The sequence below is a fragment of the Theropithecus gelada genome, chromosome 1, assembly GCF_003255815.1.
Source record: "Theropithecus gelada isolate Dixy chromosome 1, Tgel_1.0, whole genome shotgun sequence".
Classification (NCBI taxonomy): domain Eukaryota; kingdom Metazoa; phylum Chordata; class Mammalia; order Primates; family Cercopithecidae; genus Theropithecus; species Theropithecus gelada.
Genome location: NC_037668.1, coordinates 116,766,099 through 116,786,928, shown reverse-complemented (window position 1 = coordinate 116,786,928; position 20,830 = coordinate 116,766,099). Strand labels below are relative to the sequence as shown.

The window sequence follows — 20,830 nt, the reverse complement described above, 5'->3', positions numbered from 1 at the left end:
GTGCGTATACTGGTGTAACCCACACCCTAATCAAGATATAGAGACCGTTTCCCTCACCTTAGAAGTCATTTTGGCAGCCGGGCGTGGTGGCTCGTGCCTGTAATCCCAGCACTTTGGGAGGCCGAGACGGACTGATCACAAGGTCAGGAATTTGAGACCAGCCTGGCCAACACCGTGAAACCCCGTCTCTACTAAAAATACAAAGTTTAGCCAGATGTGAAGGTAGGCGCCTGTAATCCCAGCTACTCGGGAGGCTGAGGCAGGATAATTGCTTGAACCTGGGAGGCAGAGGTTGCAGTGAGTCGAAATTGTGCCACCTCACACCAGCGTGGGTGACAGAGTGAGACTCCAGTTGCGGGGGGAGGGGGTAAAGAAGTCATTTTATGCCACTTGCCTGCCAGTCCCACCCAGCAATAGCCGTGGAACTGATTTCTGTTCTCATAGATTATTTTCCCGTTTTTTCAACTTCACTTGAATGAAATCATACAGTATGAACTTTTTTGTGACTGACATTTTTGGTTTGAAATAATTTCAAAAAAATTTCAAAAAGTTTTGAGATATATTTGTTATTGCATGTGTGAGTAGTTTATTTACTGAAGAATATTCCATTGTGCACATTTTTCTGTTGGTGGGTTGTTTCTAATGGGGCAATACACTCACTCCATCCCTCAGTATCTGTGGGGAACTAGTTCCAGGACCTCCGTTGCATACCAAAATTTGCAGATGCTCTAGTCTCTGATACAAAATGATGTAGTATTTGCCTATGCACATCCTCCCATATACTTTAAATCAGCTCTAGATTACTTCCGTAGCGTAAATGTATGTAAATAGTTGTTTATACTGTGCTCAGAGAATAATAGCAAGAAAAAAATGTCTGTACATGTTCAGTACAGGCGTTTTTTTTCCCCAAATGTTTTCAGTCTGTGGTTGGTTGAATCCGTGGATGCAGAATACACAGATACAGAAGGCCAGCTGTACTTAAGAATGGAATTGCCAGATTGTAAGATAGGTGCCAGAGTGACTAAACCACTTAAAACTGGTGCAAGTGATTTTTGACAAGTATTCTCAGTTTCTTCTTGAAAAATGAGATGGAATTCGTATTCTCTTCAGAATATGGTAAAATGTTTTAGTTAATACCCTTTAGACACCACTCTAATATATGGATTGAGAGCTATACATGTGTGAAATACATAAATACACATATTGGGTGTGTTTACTTTTTTGGATGGGGAACTTGATTAAAAGTGTTAAAGATCACGCTCTAGATGGAGCGAGGAGTTGTGCATATATATGTATTATAGTAGTGTAAGTTTTCTTTGATACTATAAATCTTCACATAGACTACAGTGTGTGGTTAAGAAGGAAACTAGTGGAAGTTCGTATGTTTCTTGGTTTCTAGAACATTAAAAGGATATGTGAAGTTTTGTGTATTTGCTAATTAGCTGACTTCTTCCTTTTCAAAAGTTGATTATAGATTATACCCAGGCATGGCTGCCTTGTACCACTTAGCCCTTGAAAAAATTTTGTCTTGCAGCTTTCTTCCAGAGCAACTTTTAAAAATACTACTCCATTTAGATTTTCTTCAAATGAAAATTCTTTATGTATTCTAATTTTTTTCTGAATGGACTTGCCCTATTTCTTGTTACTCATGCACTTAATCTGCTGGACTAGTTGTAGTTGCATGGTATGCTAATTGAGTTATTTTGGAAACTTCATTCCTTATGAATGCTCTTTTGGGTTGTTAAATATAAAAAGAGGGAATGGTTCTTAGCACAAACCACAGATTCTTGAACGAGTCGTTTAGATCATTCCTACGTATGTGGAAAAATTACATCACCACCCAGTGTTGTGTTTTCTATTTATACTATGCTACCTTAAAATAATCCATCTTAAAAAAAATTAAAAATCCATCTTGTCTTTATAAAAACAATATAAAGCAGGCAGCAAATGGAACTCATGGTAAGGTATTTCAGAAAACGCTATGAAATGAAGCATCTTAGCTAACTAATGGTTTATCTTTAGATTTCTAGACAGACTTAAAAGGTGTGGGCATACCTTCTGCCTTTTCGCTTATGCCATTGTCTTGATACATTCATATGTGTTAATAAAAATATTGCAAGTTACTGATGACATTTGATGATTTTTTTTTTTAGCTTAAAATTTAGTAAGTAACTCTGGGTTTGAAGGCCACAGTGATTTTTGTTCTGTGCGTGTTTGTGTTTTGATTTTGCCAAATAGTAAAGTTAGATTGTCTTTTCTCTCTTTGAAAACATAAGTGCATGGGAACACCGTGGTATCACTTTAATTGGTGGGTGCTATTAAAGGGACTAAATTCTGTCTAAAAATACTATGCTGGTGCTTATGATAAATTTAGTGAAAAGAGCTTGCCATGAAACAGGCACAATATCTAAATTTTAGGAAAACATATAGGTGCATACATATGAACGAAAAACACAGAGCATATATGAAAATATAGTGGTCGTCACTGGGTATTGGGAATGCAGGTAATTTTTTTTTCTAACATATCTTTTAGTGAGCAAGTATTTTCTACAAAGGAAGAAAACTTGATCTCTTTAGTGTGATCTCTTTGAGACATGGGTTTGTTGGTGAATAGTGCTCACTGCACAGTGGTTTGGTAAGGTTTCAGTGCACAATGACAATTTGATACTTTTAAGTACCTTTTTAAAATCTGTGTAATTCACATTACTTCCTAAGTTTAGTGATGTTTATTATGAGGAAGAGGAAATAGAGAAATCCTTATAATGCCATCCATCTAACGCTTTTCTCCTTGTTTTGGGCCACCTCCTCGATGTGATGTATTAAAATTGCCTTCTGACTTACCGCCCTGCTTCTGCCTGCCTTGCCTGTTCTCATTGCATGCAGGGATGGCAGATGGGAACTCTGCCTCTAATCTCAATCCCTTTGTAATGTGGACACATGGTAGTCCAACTGATAATCCACTTTTACCTCAGCTGTTTAAAGAAGAGTTTTTCTGTTGCGTGCGGTGGCTAACCCCTGTAATATCCCAGCACTTGGGGAGGCCGAGGTGAGTGGATCGCTTGAGCCTAGGGGTTCACGACTAGCCTAGGTAACATGGGCAAAACCCCGTCTCTACAAGAAATACAAAAATTAGCCAGGCATTAGTGGTGCATATCTGTAGCTGCTCAGGAGGCTAAGGTGGAAGTATTGCTTGAGCCTGGGAGGCAAAGGCTGCAGTGAGCCGAAATTGCACCACTATACTCAAACCTGGGCGAGAGAGCGAGACCCTGTCTGAAAAATAAAAAGAAAGAAAAAAGAAACATTTTGTCAGAGGCTTCAGGAATGAATCATTCTCTTGAGCATTTGCTTACTTTCGACAGGGTCTCACTCACCCAGGCTGGAGTGCAGTGGTGTAATCACGGCTCCCTGCTCCCTGCAGCCTCAACCTCCTGGGCTCAGGTGATCCTCCCACCTCAGCCTCCCTACAGGCATGTGCTACCATGCTCAGCTAATTTGTTTTTGTATTTTTTTTGTAGAGACAGGGTTTCACCATGTTGCCCAAGCTGGTCTCGAACTCCTGGGCTCAAGTGATTTTCCTGCCTCAGCCTCCCAAAGTGCTAAGATTACAGGCGTGAACCACCATGCCGGGCCTTTTCTTAAATCTGTCACTAAGATTAAATTACATGATCACTATACTCTTGTTGTTTATGAGCATTTAAATTAATTTTTATATACAAAATTAAAAAGTTAGCATGGTCTAGGTGGAATTCCTTCTGTTTTCTCTGTTCTTTGCTGTCCTCCTGATCAAGTACTTAGCAGAGCACTTGGAAACTTTTAAAGTCTTCTATGGAGATTAATGTTATTGTTTTGTTATTTGGGTTTTTTTTTTGAGACGGAGTTTTGCTCTTGTTGCCCTCTTGTTGTGAACTCAGCTCACCACAACCTCCGCCTCCTGGGTTCAAGCAATTCTGCCTCAGCCTCCTGAGTAGCTGGGATTACGAGCATGCACCACCACGCCCAGCTATTTTGTATTTTTAGTAGAGACAGGGTTTCTCCATGTTCGTCAGACTGGTCTCGAACTCCCAACCTCAGGTGATCCGCCCGCCTGGACCTCTCAAAGTGCTGGGATTACAGGCATGTGCCACCATGACCAGCTAATTTTGTATTTTTAGTAGAGACAGGGTTTCTCCATCTTGGTCAGGCTGGTCTCGAACTCCTGACCTCAGGTGATCCGCCTGCCTTGGCCTCCCAAAGTGCTGGGATTACAGGCGTGAGCCACTGTGCCTGGCCCGAGATTAATGTTTTAAACTGATGCCTCTCCCTTATCATCCCCACAAAAAAGGAGAAACTCAGAATATATGCTATCTTTCTAATTTTCATAGCAGTAAATAGCGAATATTAAGCACGTAGTACTACTTTTTAAACACTTTACATGCACTATACGTGGGTATTATAATATCTTATTTAATCTTTATAATCTTTAAAATACGAGGTTAAGGAGAATTTTAGAGCTGAGGTAATAAAGACATAGAAATGAAGTAATATTCTAAGGCTAAGCAGCAAAGGGCAGAGTTCACACTCTTGACTATTATATTAATTGACTGTTATTGCTGCAGTAACTGGTTTCTGCCATTTGTTTCTTTCTGCTTGCTGTGTATACACAAAGATGAAATGGTCTGGTTCCTTCCTACTTTCAGCTTCATCACAATTCACTGAAAAAGCTCATGTTTTATAATTGGAGTGTAGAACAGACTCTGATGTGCATTTCAGTTCTAGCTATGTGATCTTAGGCTAGTTCATCTTATTTGTGAAGTGGCAGTAAAAGTGGTACCTCCCTTGATAAGGCTGTGAAGATTAAGTGAGAACATGTACAAAAGGGTACAATGAGTAGCGTGTCTAAGTGTTCAGTGTTAACTTTTGACTACTCTGAAGGTATTGCCAGACATTGAGATTTCTCACCAAAACAGTAATAATACGGTTTACTTGTGTCTGCTTTTTTTTGACATGATATATTTAGATGCTGCCTCTTGGCTTAAAGAGAAAAGTTTGCCTACCAGACTTTCTTCTTACTGATTCTAGGCTTGAAGTTTATTCTGTATAAATTATTTGGCCACATATATTTTTCATCAAATTGTTACTTTGAAACAGAAGCTTAGGCTTATTTTCTGCAAAGCATTTCCCACCAAAACTTAGTGACGTTTTAATATGAAATTATTTGCATTAATACCATTCTAAAAAATGTTTTCTGTTTTTTTCCCATGCCTGTTGCAAATTTTGTGCAAAATCTGGTTCTTAATCATTATTACATTGTTTGCCTTTGCATCACATATGAATAGCTGTACTTTGCTACTTTTGACATTCTTTTTCTTCCAAGAGTTAGAATATCATAGCATAATGTTTCAAGAGGATTATTGTTAGACTGGCACAATAGTTAAAGGAATGCTTTAGGACAAATGTCTGAAATGTGGTATTTGAGCTAGATCCTAGATGTCCATGTGGAGATTTCCTGGGAATAAAATGGCTTAGTTGGGCATTGGACAGTGTAGTTAAGTAAACCTTATCTTGACAAAATGATTCAGGTATGTGCTTATATTCTTAGGTGACCGGGTTATCGATGTGGGATCTGAATGGCGAACTTTCAGCAATGACAAAGCAACAAAAGATCCATCTCGAGTTGGAGATTCTCAGAATCCTCTTCTGAGTGATGGAGATTTGTCTACCATGATTGGCAAGGTAATAAGTCCATTTGGCAGGAAATACCAATTGCAGAATGACCATAGACCTGAGAGTTTGGGAACTTTGCAAAAGTATGTCACTGTACCAGTGGGGACTCTTGACCTGTCTAATAAGATTTGCCAGTAATATCATTGTGAATGAAGGCTAACTTGTGTGTGTATTCCATCCTAAAGTGGGGAAGACTTTTAAATCAAATTAAATCCAAATTAAATCAAAATTACAGGGCCTTTATATCAGACCTTTTTTTCATAAATCACATTTTGTATACATACAAAAAATAAGTGTAGTGTGGCCTTCATGAGTTAATATTGATATATTCTTTGAATATCAAGAATGTCTTCTCGGCTGGGCATGGTGGCTCACGCCTGCAATCCCAGCACTTTGGGAGGCCGAGGTGGGTGGAGATCAGGAGTTCAAGACCAGCCTGGCCAAGATGGCGAAACCCCGTCTCTACTAAAAATACAAAAATTAGCCGGGCATGGTGGTGGGTGCCTGTAATCCCAGCTACTCAGGAGGCTGAGGCAGAGAATTGCTTGAACCTGGGAGGCGGAGGTCGCAGTGAGCCGAGATCGCGCCACTGCGCTCCAGCCTGGGCAACAGAGAGAGACTCCATCTTTAAAGAAAAAAAAGACAAAAACTTGTCTGGGCAACAGGCTGGAGTACAATGGTATAATTAAAACTCACTGCATGCTCAAACTCCTGGGCTCCAGTGATTCTCCTTCCCTGACCTCCCAAGTAGTTAGGACTACAGGCGCATACCACCACACCTGGCTAATTTTTATTTTTAAAATTTTTTTTGGCCAGGCTCGGTGGCTCACGCCTGTAATTGCAGCACTTTAGGAGGCTGAGGCGGGCAGATTGCTTGAGGTCAAGAGTTTGAGACCAGCCTGGCCGACACAGTGAAACCCCACCTCTACTAAAAATACAAAAAAAGTTGTCAGGCATGGTGGCGGGCGCCTGTAATTCCAGCTACTCAAGAGGCTGAGACAGGAGAATCGCTTGAACCCAGGAGTCGGAGGTTGCAGTGAGCCAAGATCACGCCACTGTACTCCAGCCTGGGTGACAGAATGAGACTCTTGTCCAGGCAGGTCTTGAACTCCTGGTCTTAAGCAGTCCTCCTGCCTCAGGCTTCCAAAGCGCTGGGATTACAGGCATGAGTTACCATGCTGAACCCTGCATAGCCTGTTTTGTTTTTGAGACAGGGTCTAACACTGTCGCTCAGGTGGGAGTGCGGTAGCATGATCTCGGTTCACTGCGACCTCCCCCTCCCAGGCTGAAGTGATCCTTCCGCCTCAGCCTCCCAAGTAGCTGGGACCACAGGTGTGGGCCACTACACCTGGCTAATTTTTTTTATTTTTTATAGAGACAAAGTTTCACCATGTTGCCCAGGCTGGTCCCAATTCTTGGGCTCAAGTGATGCACCCACCTTGGCCTCCCAAGGTGCTGGAATTACAGGTGTGAGCCACCATCCGTGGCCAAGATAGAAATATTTTTAAGCTGCTAGATTTATAACATAATAAATTTCTATGTGTACTTGGGCATATTTTTCGACTTTCTATTTTTTCCTGTCCTGGTCCAGTTAGTCAAATGCCGTACCACACTGTTCTAATATATAGTAGCACTAGTTTTCCCTCATGGCTCTTCTTTTTCAGCATTTTCTTCACTAGTGTTTTCCATTTAAAGGTTAAGTTTGTTTCATTTTTTAAAGAAGTTTAGGTTTGTTCACTTGCATTTTTTGTACCTTTGGAGTTGATCATATGATTTTCCTCCTTAGCTCTATTAATATGATGTTTTATATTAGATTCTTTAATATATTTGTGGAACAGTCTCCACTTGGTTGATATTACTGCCTTTTAATACACTGTTGGATTCTTCTATGGGGTTTTCTGTGGGGTTTTTTGGTTTTTTTCTTTTGACACAGGGTCTCTTTTCTGTCACCCAGTCTAGAGTGAAGTGATGTGATCATAGCTAACTGCAGCCTCAAACTCCCAGGCTTAGGTGACCCTCCTGCCTCAGCCTCCTGAGTAGCTGAGACCACAGGCGTGCGCCACCACACTCTGCTTGTTTTGTTTTGTTTTGTTTTTCTGAGGTGGAGTTTCACTCTTGTCGCCTAGGCTGGAGTGCAATGGCGTGATCTCATCTCACCACAACCACCTCAAGCGACTCTTCTGCCTCAGCCTCCCAAGTAGCTGGGATTACAGGCATGTGCCACCACGCCTGGCTAATTTGTATTTTTAGTAGAGGCAGGGTTTCTCTCTGATGGTCAGGCTGGTCTCAAACTTCCGGACCTCAGGTGATCCGCCCGCCTCAGCCTCCTAAAGTGCCAGGATTACAGGCATGAGCCACTGCGCCCGGCCTGTTTTTTTTTTTTTTTTTTTTGAGACGGAGTCTCGCTCTGTCGCCCAGGCTGGAGTGCAGTGGCCGGATCTCAGCTCACTGCAAGCTCCGCCTCCCGGGTTCCCGCCATTCTCCTGCCTCAGCCTCCCGAGTAGCTGGGACTACAGGCGCCCACAACCGCACCCGGCTAATTTTTTGTATTTTTAGTAGAGACGAGGTTTCACCATGGTCTCGATCTCCTGACCTTGTGATCCGCCCGCCTCGGCCTCCCAAAGTGCTGGGATTACAGGCGTGAGCCACCGCGCCGGCCTGTTTTTTAATCTTTAATATTGTCACTGGGGTTTTGGTCAGATTAATTTGCAAATTGACATAGGGAAAATTGACTTCTTCATAATAAATCTTGTATTCAAAAACTCATAATGGGCCGGGCACAGTGGCCGAAGCCTGTGATCCCAGCACTTTGGGAAGCCGAGACGGGCAGATCACGAGGTCGGGAGATCGAGACCATCCTGGCTAACCCGGTGAAACCCCGTCTCTACTAAAAAATACAAAAAAAAAAACTAGCCGAGCGTGGTGGCGGGCGCCTGTAGTCCCAGCTACTCGGGAGGCTGAGGCAGGAGAATGGCGTGAACCTGGGAGGCGGAGCTTGCAGTGAGCTGAGATCCGGCCACTGCACTCCAGCCTGGGCGACAGAGTGAGACTCCATCTCAAAAAAAAAAAAAAAAAAAAAAACTCATAATGCCTTTCCATTTCCTTAGGTATGTTATGTGTCCTTCAGGAGATGTTTGAAAGTTTTCTTCGGCCGGGCGCGGTGGCTCAAGCCTGTAATCCTAGCACTTTGGGAGGCCGAGACGGGCGGATCACGAGGTCAGAAGATCGAGACCATCCTGGCTAACACGGTGAAACCCCGTCTCTACTAAAAAATACAAAAAAAAACTAGCCGGGCAAGGTGGCGGGCGCCTGTAGTCCCAGCTACTCGGGAGGCTGAGGCAGGAGAATGGTGTAAACCCGGGAGGCAGAGCTTGCAGTGAGCTGAGATCCGGCCACTGCACTCCAGCCCGGGCGACAGAGCCAGACTCCGTCTCAAAAAAAAAAAAAAAAAAAAAAAAAGAAAGTTTTCTTCATGAACATCTCACATGTTTCTCAAGTTTATTCCAAGATTTTCGTTGTTGTAATTGAAAAATTTGCTTTCCTTGTCTTTTAACTGGTTGATTGTACTTATGAAGGGTATTGATTTCTATTTATTTTGACCTTGCTGCTTTAGTGAATTATTTATAGCAGCTGTTTTTTAGTGATTTTCTTGCATACTCCAGGTGTATAAAGATACTATCTGCAAATAGTTTATCACCTCCTTTCCAATTTTGTACTTCCGATTTTTCTCTTGGTTAATTGACTTGTTTTTCTGATCAGTGTTATAAAATGGTAGCAGTGGGAGGTGCGTTTGTCTTGTGATTTTGGTGATAATGCTGGTAATGTTTCTTCATTAATTGTACTGGCTTTGGGCAGAGGAGAGTGGTTTTCTTATGTAAAGAAGTACTCATTTGTAGTGTCCTATGAGTCTTTATCAAAAATGAACTTTGAATTTTGTTCATTTGCCTTTTTAGCACCTTTGGAGATGATCATGATTTTTCTCCTTAGATCTAATAATATAGTGTTTTACATTATTTGATTCTCTAATAATATCTTGTGGAACAATCTCCAGTTGGTCATGATATACTACCTTTTAATATGCTATTGGATTCTGTTTTCTAGTATTTGATATTTTTTATCATATTTCTAAGTGAAATTAGACTTCCTTTTTCCATGGTTTTGTCAGGTTTTTGTATCGTATTTCTATTTATACACTTTAAGCTTCACATTTTCTATGTTCTTGAACAGTTGTTAGAATTACATATTCCTTTAGTATAGATGGGCAGGATGCACAATTCAGATTTCTAGTCTATATAGAATCAGATCTTGTAAGTTATATTTTCATAGAAAGTGTCCCATTATTCATACTTTCCAAAACGTTTTTTCATAGTTTTAACTGTTCTATAGGGTACAGGAGCTGCAAGTTTTGATGAATTTGGCAATTCTAAGTACCAGAATCGGAGAACAATGAGCAGTTCTGATCGGGCAATGATGAATGCATTCAAAGAAATCACTACCATGGCAGATAGAATCAATCTACCTCGAAATATAGTTGTAAGTTCTTGTCTACCTCCTTTAAGCCATTCTGGCATTGACTTTGCATAATTTAATGAACACATGAAATTTCGATATTGCAGCTAATTAAATGACATAGAGTTAAACTTAGTTTCTGTGCTTTGAAGGATCGAACGAATAATTTATTCAAGCAAGTATATGAACAGAAGAGCCTGAAGGGAAGAGCTAATGATGCTATAGCTTCTGCTTGTCTCTATATTGCCTGTAGACAAGAAGGGGTTCCTAGGACATTTAAAGGTAAGTTTTTACGTTTTTTTTTTGTTGTTTTTTTGTTGTTGTGGTTGGTTGGTTGGTTGGTTTGTTGAGATGGAGTCTCACTCTGTCACCCAGGCTGGAGTGCGGTGGTGCGATCTTGGCTCACTGCAACCTCCGCCTCCCATGTTCAAGCTATATTCCTGCCTCAGCTTCCTGAGTAGCTAGGATTACAGGCACGTGCCACCACACCTGACTAACTTTTGTATTTTTAGTAGAGACGGGATTTCGCCATGTTGGCCAGGCTGGTCTCAAACTTCTAACCTTAGGTGATCTGCCCGCTTTGGCCTCCCAAAGTGCTAGTATTAACAGGCGTGAGCCACTGTGCCCAGCCTAAAATAGCATTTTCTACATCATATTAAAGAAACAGACCAATGTCAGGCAGCTTTGACACTTAGAAGCTAAGTCATCTTTATTGTCACTACAGTAATCCACTTGAGCATCATTTGCCAGTGTCTACTTATTTTGTTCCTTGACAGCAAATTCATAGAATGTTCTTTTAGGCTGTTTTCCCACGTAGACTCATTTTAGTCCATGTAAGCCCACTATGTTCTTTGCTAGTGAGATCTTTTGATGGACTGTTAAAATTTTGTGGGCTTTCAGGCCTGTAATGGTAAACCAAAGTAGGCCATTTACACATTTGGTTTACATGAAAACAGTTTCCATTTCTAGCACCAGTCTCTGTAGATGAGGGAGTCAGGCTTTAGAAAGTATCAGTGAAGGCCAGATACGGTGAGTCACACCTGTAATCCCAGCACTTTGGGAGGCCGAGGCGGATCACCTGAGGTCAGCAGTTCAAGACCAGCCTGGCCAATATGGTGAAACCCCGGCTCTACTAAAAATACAAAAATTAGCCAGGCATGGCGGTGCACGCCTGTAGTCCCAGCTACTCGGGAGGCGGAGGTTGCAGTGAGCCAAGATCGCACCACTGCACTCCAGCCTGGGCGACAGAGCAAGACTTCATCTCAAAAATAAATTTAAAGAAAGCATCAGTGAAGTTTTTTCTCTTGAGGTGTATTGTTTGCGTTTTTACACTTCAGTTGGAGGCTTTGAAAGAACTGGTATTTTTCATACAGTTTGCAGTTACATGGGAATATGTGACAGTTTGTTCAGTGTTGCTCACTGACTTACACTACCAAAGCTCAGTTTAGCTGAAGACTATACTTAACCCTTTATTCATCCAGTGAGTATTTATTTTTTATGTTTTCTTATGTAAAAGTGAAGAGGTGATGGCCTTTATCATCATCTTTTTTGTTGTTTTTATAATTAAAACAGAGCTTTTGTTAAATTTCTTCTGAAAGTGTATGGTGGTTGCATCTGGGAATAACAGGGTCAAATATTTTATCTCATCGAGCTATATAGCCCATAATTGCAGGGATTTTATGTACACATGACACTGTGTTGCCTAAGAGGCATCCTTTGGCTTGAGTATTTTCTTTCAGCTCCTTGATAACACTGCTTACAACAGGTTAATATATAAATATCAATTTTTCATTTAAAGAAATTTACTTGCAATGAATTAATCCTTAGAGCAGTTAATATTTTGAAAGATTAAGACCTAAATTTAGCTAGGCACAGTGACTCACACCTGTAATCTCAGCACTTTGTGAGGCCGAGGCAGGTAGATCATGAGGTGAGGAGTTCAAGACCAGCCTGACCAAGATGGTGAAACCCCATCTTTACTAAAAATACAAAAAATTAGCCAGGTGCGGTGGCAGGCGCCTGTAATCCCAGCTACTCAGGAGGCAGGAGAATCATTTGAACCAGGGAGCAGAGGTTGCAGTGAGCTGAGATGGCATCACTGCACTCCAGCCTGGACAACAGAGTGAGACCTCATCTCAAAAAACAAACAAAAACTCTACATTTAAAGAGTGAAGAACATTAGGCCAGGCGCAGTGGCTCACCCGTGTAATCTCAGCACTTTGGGAGGCCGATGCAGGAGGATCACCTGAGGTCAGGAGTTCTAGACAAGCCTGGCCAACATAGTGAAACCCTGTCTCTACTAAAAATACAAAAGTTAGCCAGGTATGGTGGTGCACGCCTGTAGTCTCAGCTGCTCGGGAGGCCGAGCCCAGGAGGTGGAGGTTGCAGTGGGCTGAGATCGTGCCACTGCTGTTAGCCTGGGCGACAGAGTGAGACTCCGTCTTTAAAAAAAAAAAAAAAAGTGTGATGAACATTAAAATTAACTGAGAAATTTGCAGTTATCTCTGGGGGGGAGTATCACTGAGAGAATTAGGGTTTTATCTTTAAGGCATGATTGAATGTTTTACAATTAGAATGTATGTTTATAATTAGAAATGGTAGATTTTAAGGTGAACTATATGGCTTAAGTGAATTGATTTATTTAATTTTTTTTTTCTTTTAGAAATATGTGCCGTATCACGAATTTCTAAGAAAGAAATTGGTCGGTGTTTTAAACTTATTTTGAAAGCACTAGAAACCAGTGTGGATTTGATTACAACTGGGGACTTCATGTCCAGATTCTGTTCCAATCTTTGTCTTCCTAAACAAGTGCAGATGGCAGCTACCCATATAGCCCGTAAAGCTGTGGAATTGGACTTGGTTCCTGGGAGGAGCCCCATCTCTGTGGCAGCGGCAGCTATTTACATGGCCTCACAGGCATCAGCTGAAAAGAGGACCCAAAAAGGTAGGGTTCGTCATCAGGAAGTGTGGCAGTAAACTGTGAAATTCGCAGCATGTGATTATTTTTCCATTTTAAGTTTGAACCAGGTAAATAGCAAGAACCCACATTTGGCCGGGCACAGGGACTCATGCCTGTAATCTCCGCACTTTGGAAGGCCAAGGCGGGTGGATCACCTAAGGTCAGGAGTTCGAGACCATTCTGATGAACGTGGTGAAACCCCATCTCTACTAAAAATACAAAAATTAGCTGGGTGTGGTGGTGGGGCTTGTAATCCTAGCTACTTAGGAGGCTGAGGCAGGAGAATTGCTTGAACCTGGGAGGTGGAGGTTACAGTGAGCCGAGATTGTGCCATTGCACTCCAGCCTGGGCAACAGAGCAAGACTCCATCTCAAAAAAAAAAAAAAAAAAAAAACAACCCACATTTAAGACATCGTTCCTCAACATCAAAATGTTAAGAAAAAATGTTTTGCTTTTAAATTGCTCATAAAAAAAAATGTTCAGAGACATAACCCTGTAAACAAACCTAATGTTTTTCCCATTTGAATTATTTTAGTTTGTACATCTTTTATTCTTACAAGTTCTTTTTTCTCCCTAAATATATCCTCTTGATCATACTCTTTTCCTCCCCAAACTTATGTTTTTAAATCTTAGGGGTCAGGGAGGCATGCTTTGTTTCTCACTGCTTGGCATGGGATCCTGCAGATAGACACGCTGTAAAATATGTGTTGGCCATCAGCCTTTAACATTCTGTTAAGGTTGGTTTTTTCCCATCTTGTACAGTATTTTACAGTTTCTTAATACAAATTCTGAAGTAAGTAGACGTAAGTGGTTCAGCCTTCTAAAACCATGTTTAAATTTAGTGTTGTAGGAAAACTTTCACCAGAAGTATTAAGTGAATTTCTTTTCCTTTTTCCTTTTTTTGTTTTTTTTTGAAACGGTCTCCCTCTGTTGCCCAGGCTGGAATGCAGTGGTACAATCTCAGCTCACTGCAGCGTCCACTTCCTGGGTTTAAGTTATTCTTGTGCCTCAGCTTTCTGAGTAACTGGGACTACAGCCACGTGCCACCACGCCCAGCTAATATTTGTATTTTTAGTAGAGATGGGGTTTCACCACGTTGGGCAGGCTTGTCTCGAACTCCTGGCCTTATGTGATTCGCCTGCCTCTGCCTCCCAGTGTGCTGGGATTATAGGCGCAAGCCACCACGCATGGCCCACTAACTCCCTTTTAAATTTAGAAGTGACTACTCCTTTCTAAATCTTTGAGGATTATAGAAGTTATTCATAAACAAATGCATGTAAAGAAATTCATAAACTAGGTGCGGTGACCAGCCTCCTGGCCAACATGGCAAAACCCTGTCTCTAGTAAAAATACAAAAAAAGTAGTCAGGTGTGGTGGCACCCATCTGTAATCCCATGTAGTAGGGAGGCTGAGGCAGGAGAATCACTTGAACCCAGGAGGCAGAGGTTATAGTGAGCTGAGGTCATGCCACTGCCCTCCAGCCGGGGTTGATGGAGTGAGGCTCTTTTTCAAAAAAAAAAAAAGGTGGCAGGGCGTGGTGGCTTACACGTGTAATCCCAGCACATTGCGGGAGGCCAAGGTGAGTGGATTGCTTGAGGCCAGGAGTTCAAGACCACCCTAGCCAACATGGCAAAATCCTGTCTCTACTAAAAACACAAAAATCAGCCCAGCATGGTAGTGCACACCTGTAGTCCCAGCTACTTGGGAGGCTGAGACATGAGAATCTCTTGAACCTGGGAGGCAGAGGTTGCTGTGAGCCTAGATTGCACCACTGTACTCCAGCCTAGGAGACAGAACAGGACTGTCTCAAAAAACAAACAGAAAGTGAGTTAGTGAATTACTGGCCTCAATAACTTTGTAATACTCTATTCACAACAGCCTTCAGCTTAGGCTACATGTTGAAAAAATAATAAATGATAGGAATAATTAGAAAGAGGAAGCCAATCATTAGTTATTTAAAGGAGCCATTATCCATTCCCTTTGGCCTTCACTTGCGTTTTAAGGAAATTTTGAGTCTTTTAGTAAAATTGAGAAGTTGCAGTTAGGCAGTTTGTCCTTGAGGTACATTTCTAGTTGTAAAGTTTATTCTAATGAACAACATGGAAACATTAATCTTGGTGCTTTCTGCTTTTTAGCTTTATATGAAAAGTCGTCTTCAAATGTAAGGTCCTTCTCTTCCCTGCACAGCAGGCAGTTGACATTCAAATAGTTGCCATTTATTGGTATTTAGATGTAGAATAATGTAATGCAGTGTGAGATAAGGAAATTTAAAATTAGCTAATTGTACAGTGATGGCAGGCATTCACAGTGAAAATCACTAAAACCTCACTGATTTGAATCAACTGTGAAAAGGTGATAAAATGAGTTTGTATTAAAAGATGTTTAGGCCAGGCATATGGTGGCTCATGCCTGTAATCCCAGCACTTTGGGAGGCCGAGGCAGGTGGATCACCTGAGGTGAGGAGTTTGAGACCAGCCTGGGCAGCATGGTGAAACCCCGCCTCTACTAAAAATACAGAAATTAGCTGGGCGTGGTGGCAGGTGCCTCAGCTACTCAGGAGACTGAGACAGGAGAATCGCTTGAACCAGGGAGGCAGAGGTTGTAGTGAGCCGAGATCTTGCCGTTGCACTCCAGCCTGGGTGACAGAGCAAGATTCCTTCTTTAAGTAAATAAGTGATGTTTAAAAATCCATTTTAATAAAGCATTCATAATACTTAACCAAATATTGTAGTGGCAGTCCTTTGGTATTTCTTTTAATGACTTTGAAAGGAAAAAAGGGACAGTGACTTTAAAGGGTAAAAGTGGATCTATTAGGATTTTGTAATAGACTAGAAATGTTCATTTGAGCTAAAAATATTTGCTTATGTGCTTGTATCAGTGAAAAGCATCTCCGTATGCTATAAGTAGCTGTTTGACCTCGATGTATTAAGTAGAAAAAAAGACTGTAGAACAATATTTACAGTGTAACATTTTGTTTTTAATAGGGACCTCTTAACAGAAGTTAGCTAGAGGAGATTTTGCATGGGAACTTTCAAACACAGAAATAAAAAGTGAATTTCTTTACAAGAATGTATTTGTGGAGTACTTTGTGATCATCAGAAAGATTTATAAAGAAAAAGGAGCAGTCAGTTGTAAATACGATACCCAGTATAATAAGATAACACTCCTAATACTAAGTCCTGAACCCTGTTCATATATTTTATATTAGTTAAACTCCTTAAAACATTGACAGCTCTGTAAGGTAGTAACTACTGCTATCATTTTTATTGTTGTTGGTTACTGACTTTAGCTCCCGCTTTCTTTTTTTTTGAGTCAATATTTGGTTAAGCATTATGAATGCTTTATTAAAATGGATTTTTAAACATCATTTATTTATTTATTTATTTAGAGATGGAATCTTGCTCTGTCACCAGGCTGGAGTGCAGTAGCACGATCTCGGCTCACTGCAACCTCCTCCTCCCGGGTTCACGCCATTCTCCTGCCTCAGCCTCCTGAGTAGCTGGGACTACAGGCGCCCGCCACCACGCCTGGCTAATTTTTTGTATTTTTAGTAGAGATGGGGTTTCACCATGTTGGCCAGGCTGGTCTTGATTTCCTGACCTAGTGATCTGCCCAACTCGGCCTCCCCAAGTGCTGGGATTACAGGCGTGAGCCACTGTGTCTGGCCTAGCTGCTGCTTTCTACCTTTTAGTATGTATTTCCATTATCAGTTTTTAGAAATCACTTCTGGTTTTGTTTTTAAGTTTGGCGCTTTATACTGTATAATCATATCTCACAAATGACAATGCAGGTAGTAGAAAGGAGGTAGGATGGAAATGACGGTTAATGTTTTGATTTTTGTCTTTTAGAAATTGGCGATATTGCTGGTGTTGCTGATGTTACAATCAGACAGTCCTATAGACTTATCTATCCTCGAGCCCCGGATCTGTTTCCTACAGACTTCAAATTTGACACCCCAGTGGACAAACTACCACAGCTATAAATTGAGGCAGCTAACGTCAAATTCTTGAATACAGAACTTTGCCTGTTGTACATAGCCTATACAAAATGCTGGGTTGAGCCTTTCATGAGGAAAAACAGCAGACATGGTACGCATTCCAGGGCTGAATACTATTGCTTGGCATTCTGTATGTATATATACCAGTGAAACATATTTAATGATTTAAATTTCTTATCAAATTTCTTTTGTAGCAATCTAGGAAACTGTATTTTGGAAGATATTTGAAATTATGTAATTCTTGAATAAAACATTTTTCAAAACTAAAGTTTTTGTTATAATTATATGTTACATTTAACTTATACATAATTATAAATAATGCAAATCATTGCAGCTAATAAAGCTTTATTTCCATTACTTATATATACATAGTTTTTTATTTTAATAAATTCATGGAAAGAGCAAAAGCTTTTGAGAACCATTGTTAACATCCACATCGTATTTAGTGTCCAGTTTGAAAGGATTCATATGTGAGATTTATTAATATGTCTATTAAACAAGAAGTGATGAGCTTGGACCTTTTGAAAGGCACCAGCTTGACAGACATTAAAATGTTCTAAGTATGTGATTTTCTCAGTGAACTTATTGAGCAGAGAAGATGATGCTGGTAAATTAATAGCAGCAGATCAACAGATTTTAATTTCTGGATGTTAAAATCTCATGTTGTAGAATCTGCATATCCCCGGTTCTTTTTTATTCTTTGTTAGGCTTACTGGTATACTCACAGGCTAAAGAGCATTTCATTTATTATCTATTATTTTTTGATACAGAGTCTTGCTTTGTTGCCCAGGCTGAAGTCCAGTGGCCCAGTCTCAGCTCACTGCAACCTCTGCCTTGCCTCCAGGGTTCAAGCAATTATCCTGCCTCAGCCTCCCGAGTAGCTGGTATTACAGGTGCCCACTACTACGCCCAGCTGATTTTTTTGTATTTTTGGTAGAGACAGGGTTTCGCCATGTTGGACAGACTGGTTTAGAACTCCTGACCTCAAGTGATCTGCCCACCCTGGCCTCCCACAGTGCTGGGATTAGAGGCGTGAGCCTCCACACCTGGCCTAAAGAGCACTTTAAATGAAGATTACTGGGCCTGCAGGTGGTTTTTACAGGGGACTTGAATCCAAGCTAGACATCACCACTGGTAACTGCACTGCTCTGGAAACAGGTGTCACAGTTCTGAAACATCTGAAAAGAGGTTAGCACTAGATTAGAAAGACGATCTCCTGTTGTGGCCTGGTGGGCAGGGTCAGACTCCAGTTCATAGAGGGTCTTTGCCAAGAGCAGACCTCCACTGCCATTCTGCTGACCATGGAGTGGGGATAAGTATTGGTGCCATGAAGACAAGTGGTATTTCTCCCTTGAACAAAACATAGGACACTCACCCAGTATTGTTTAGAGCTGGGGGAGAACACCGGAAAAATAATCCTGTCAGGGAGAACCTGTCCCACCCAGCGTGAGGCCTAGGAATAAGGAAGCTTCAGTCTGTATCTCCCTTCTGGACACATCTTTGATCCCTAGCATCACACGTCTCCACGTACGGACTAACGAACAGTGGTGCTCTCTAGTGTTCCCCAGGTTCTAGTGACTAGCCACAAAGTTCCCCATTCAGTGACCACTGCAGTTACCAAAGTTTATTTTTGCACTTAGTAAAGGTCAGTACCTACACATTATAGAAAATTAGGAAAATACGTAAATAAGTCACCCAGAAATAACCAGTATGTTGGTGGGGTTTTTTTCTTTTTTTTTTTGAGACGGGGTCTCACTGTAGCCCAGGCAGGAGTGCAGTGGCAAGATCTTGGCTCACTGCAACCTCTGCCTCCTGAGTTCAAGTGATTCTACTGCCTTACCCTCCTGATACTTTTTTTTTTTTTTTTTTTTCATTTCAGCTTCTTGCTGTGCTTATTTTAAGAGAAAGGTTCTCACTCTGTCACCCAGGCTGGAGTGCAGTGGCATGATCATAGCTCACTATAACCTCAAACTCAGGGTGAACTGATTGTCCTCAGCTTCCCAAGTAGCAAAACTACAGGTTGAGGACACCACACCCAGCTAATTTTTTCTATTTTGTAGAGACATGTCTCACTATGTTGCTCAGGCTGGTCTGAAACTCCTGGCCTCAAGTAATCCTTCCACTTAAGCCTCCCAAAACATGAATTACAGGCATGAGCTACTGTGCCTGGCCAACATTTTTTCCAGCATAGCTGATTAAGATGTAATAGGCTTGTTTAGTCTGTTCATTTTTCTGGTTAAAAAGATGTATTCATTAGGTAGCTAGAAAAATTCAGATAAAGGGAAAATAAAAATCTGGTCCTTGCTACTCGTGTCAACATCTTGGGCTGGTTTTTTTTGTTGTTTTTTGCTGCCTATACATTGGTAAAGCTTGGATCAGGAGAATTGATTTTGAAGATTAGTCTGGGGTCAGAGGGTATGTTTGGGCTGTTTTTTTGTTTTTTTTTTGTTTTTGTTTGAGAATGAGGCATTGTTGTAGGCATTTCTTGAAACTAAAGGAATTAAAATGCTAGTTTTTATAAATCCTCCGTAAGCCACCCATATGGTTAAATCAGCTTAATTCCAAATACTGAAATAAGGAAAAATGCCTATTCGAAGGGTAACTAGTAGCACTGTGACCTGTTTTTTCCTTCCATCCCTGGCTTCACATGCTTGAGTGTTCTCAAAAGGGGTAAAAGTGGTTGGAATTGGATCCATTGTTAATAACCCTTTTGGGAAGTCATTAAATCTGACTACTGGAACATTCTCACTTTCAGCAAAGAAGCGCAGGGCTCAGCAACAATTCTGTTTGGGGCTCAGGCCCCTCAAGCCTTCTTTACCTGAGCAGGCCCTAGTCCTTATTTGTCTATTTCTTTGAAGACTGTTCCATCTTTTAAATATAGAAGTTTATAGTTGGATGATTTTCTACTAAAATTCACTCAAGATACGGAGTGTTCATTCACAACTAAATCTTATTTATTGTGGCAAAATTGCTAATACTTAGACTTTTTTTTTCTTTTTTCTTTTTTTTTTTGAGACGGAGTCTCGCTCTGTCGCCCAGGCTGGAGTGCAGTGGCGCGATCTCGCTCTGTCGCCCAGGCTGGAGTGCAGTGGCGCGATCTTGGCTCACTGCAAGCTCCACCTTCCGGGTTCACGCCATTCTCCTGCCTCAGCCTCCTGAGTAGCTGGGACTACAGGCGCCCGCCACCACACCCAGCTAATTTTTTTTTGTATTTTTAGTAGAGTGGGGGTTTCACCAGGTTAGCCAGGATGGTCTCGAGCTCCTGACCTCGTGATCCACCCGCCTCGGCCTCCCAAAGTGCTGGGATTACAGGCCAGGCCCTACTTAGGGTGAAAAGAATTTGACATACTTTGAAAACAATACATTGTAAATTAGTGATTCAACGTGATTTATCGAGTTGTGAAAAATCCTGTATTAAGTGGACACCCACCTTATTGATAGATGAGCATACTTGGATCTTGAAGCCAGCTTCTTTTGGGGCCTACGTTTTAGCAAGTAAGTAATATTACTGAGCTATGCAAGATAGTTTCTACAAAGATAACATGGATCCGCTTTGTACATGTTAGCATTTTTTTTTTTTTTTTTTTTTTTTTTTTTTTTGGGACGGAGTCTCTGTCAGCCAGGCTGGAGTGCAGTAGCACAATCTCGGCTCACTGCAACCT

The 20,830-nt window shown here is 41.2% G+C and overlaps 1 protein-coding gene across 1 annotated transcript in view; it reads left to right on the top strand.

Annotated features, from left to right (window-relative positions):
• Positions 1–17,433, top strand: part of GTF2B (general transcription factor IIB) — a 38,671-nt gene extending 21,238 nt beyond the window's left edge. Inside the window, exons 3-7 of the mRNA XM_025364422.1 lie at positions 5,579–5,712; positions 10,090–10,236; positions 10,365–10,494; positions 12,875–13,156; positions 17,020–17,433. Of these exons, the coding sequence (XP_025220207.1) occupies positions 5,579–5,712; positions 10,090–10,236; positions 10,365–10,494; positions 12,875–13,156; positions 17,020–17,153 (827 nt within the window). The 3' untranslated portion in view covers positions 17,154–17,433. The remainder of the gene's footprint in view (positions 1–5,578; positions 5,713–10,089; positions 10,237–10,364; positions 10,495–12,874; positions 13,157–17,019) is intronic.
• The last annotated feature ends 3,397 nt before the right edge of the window (positions 17,434–20,830 follow it).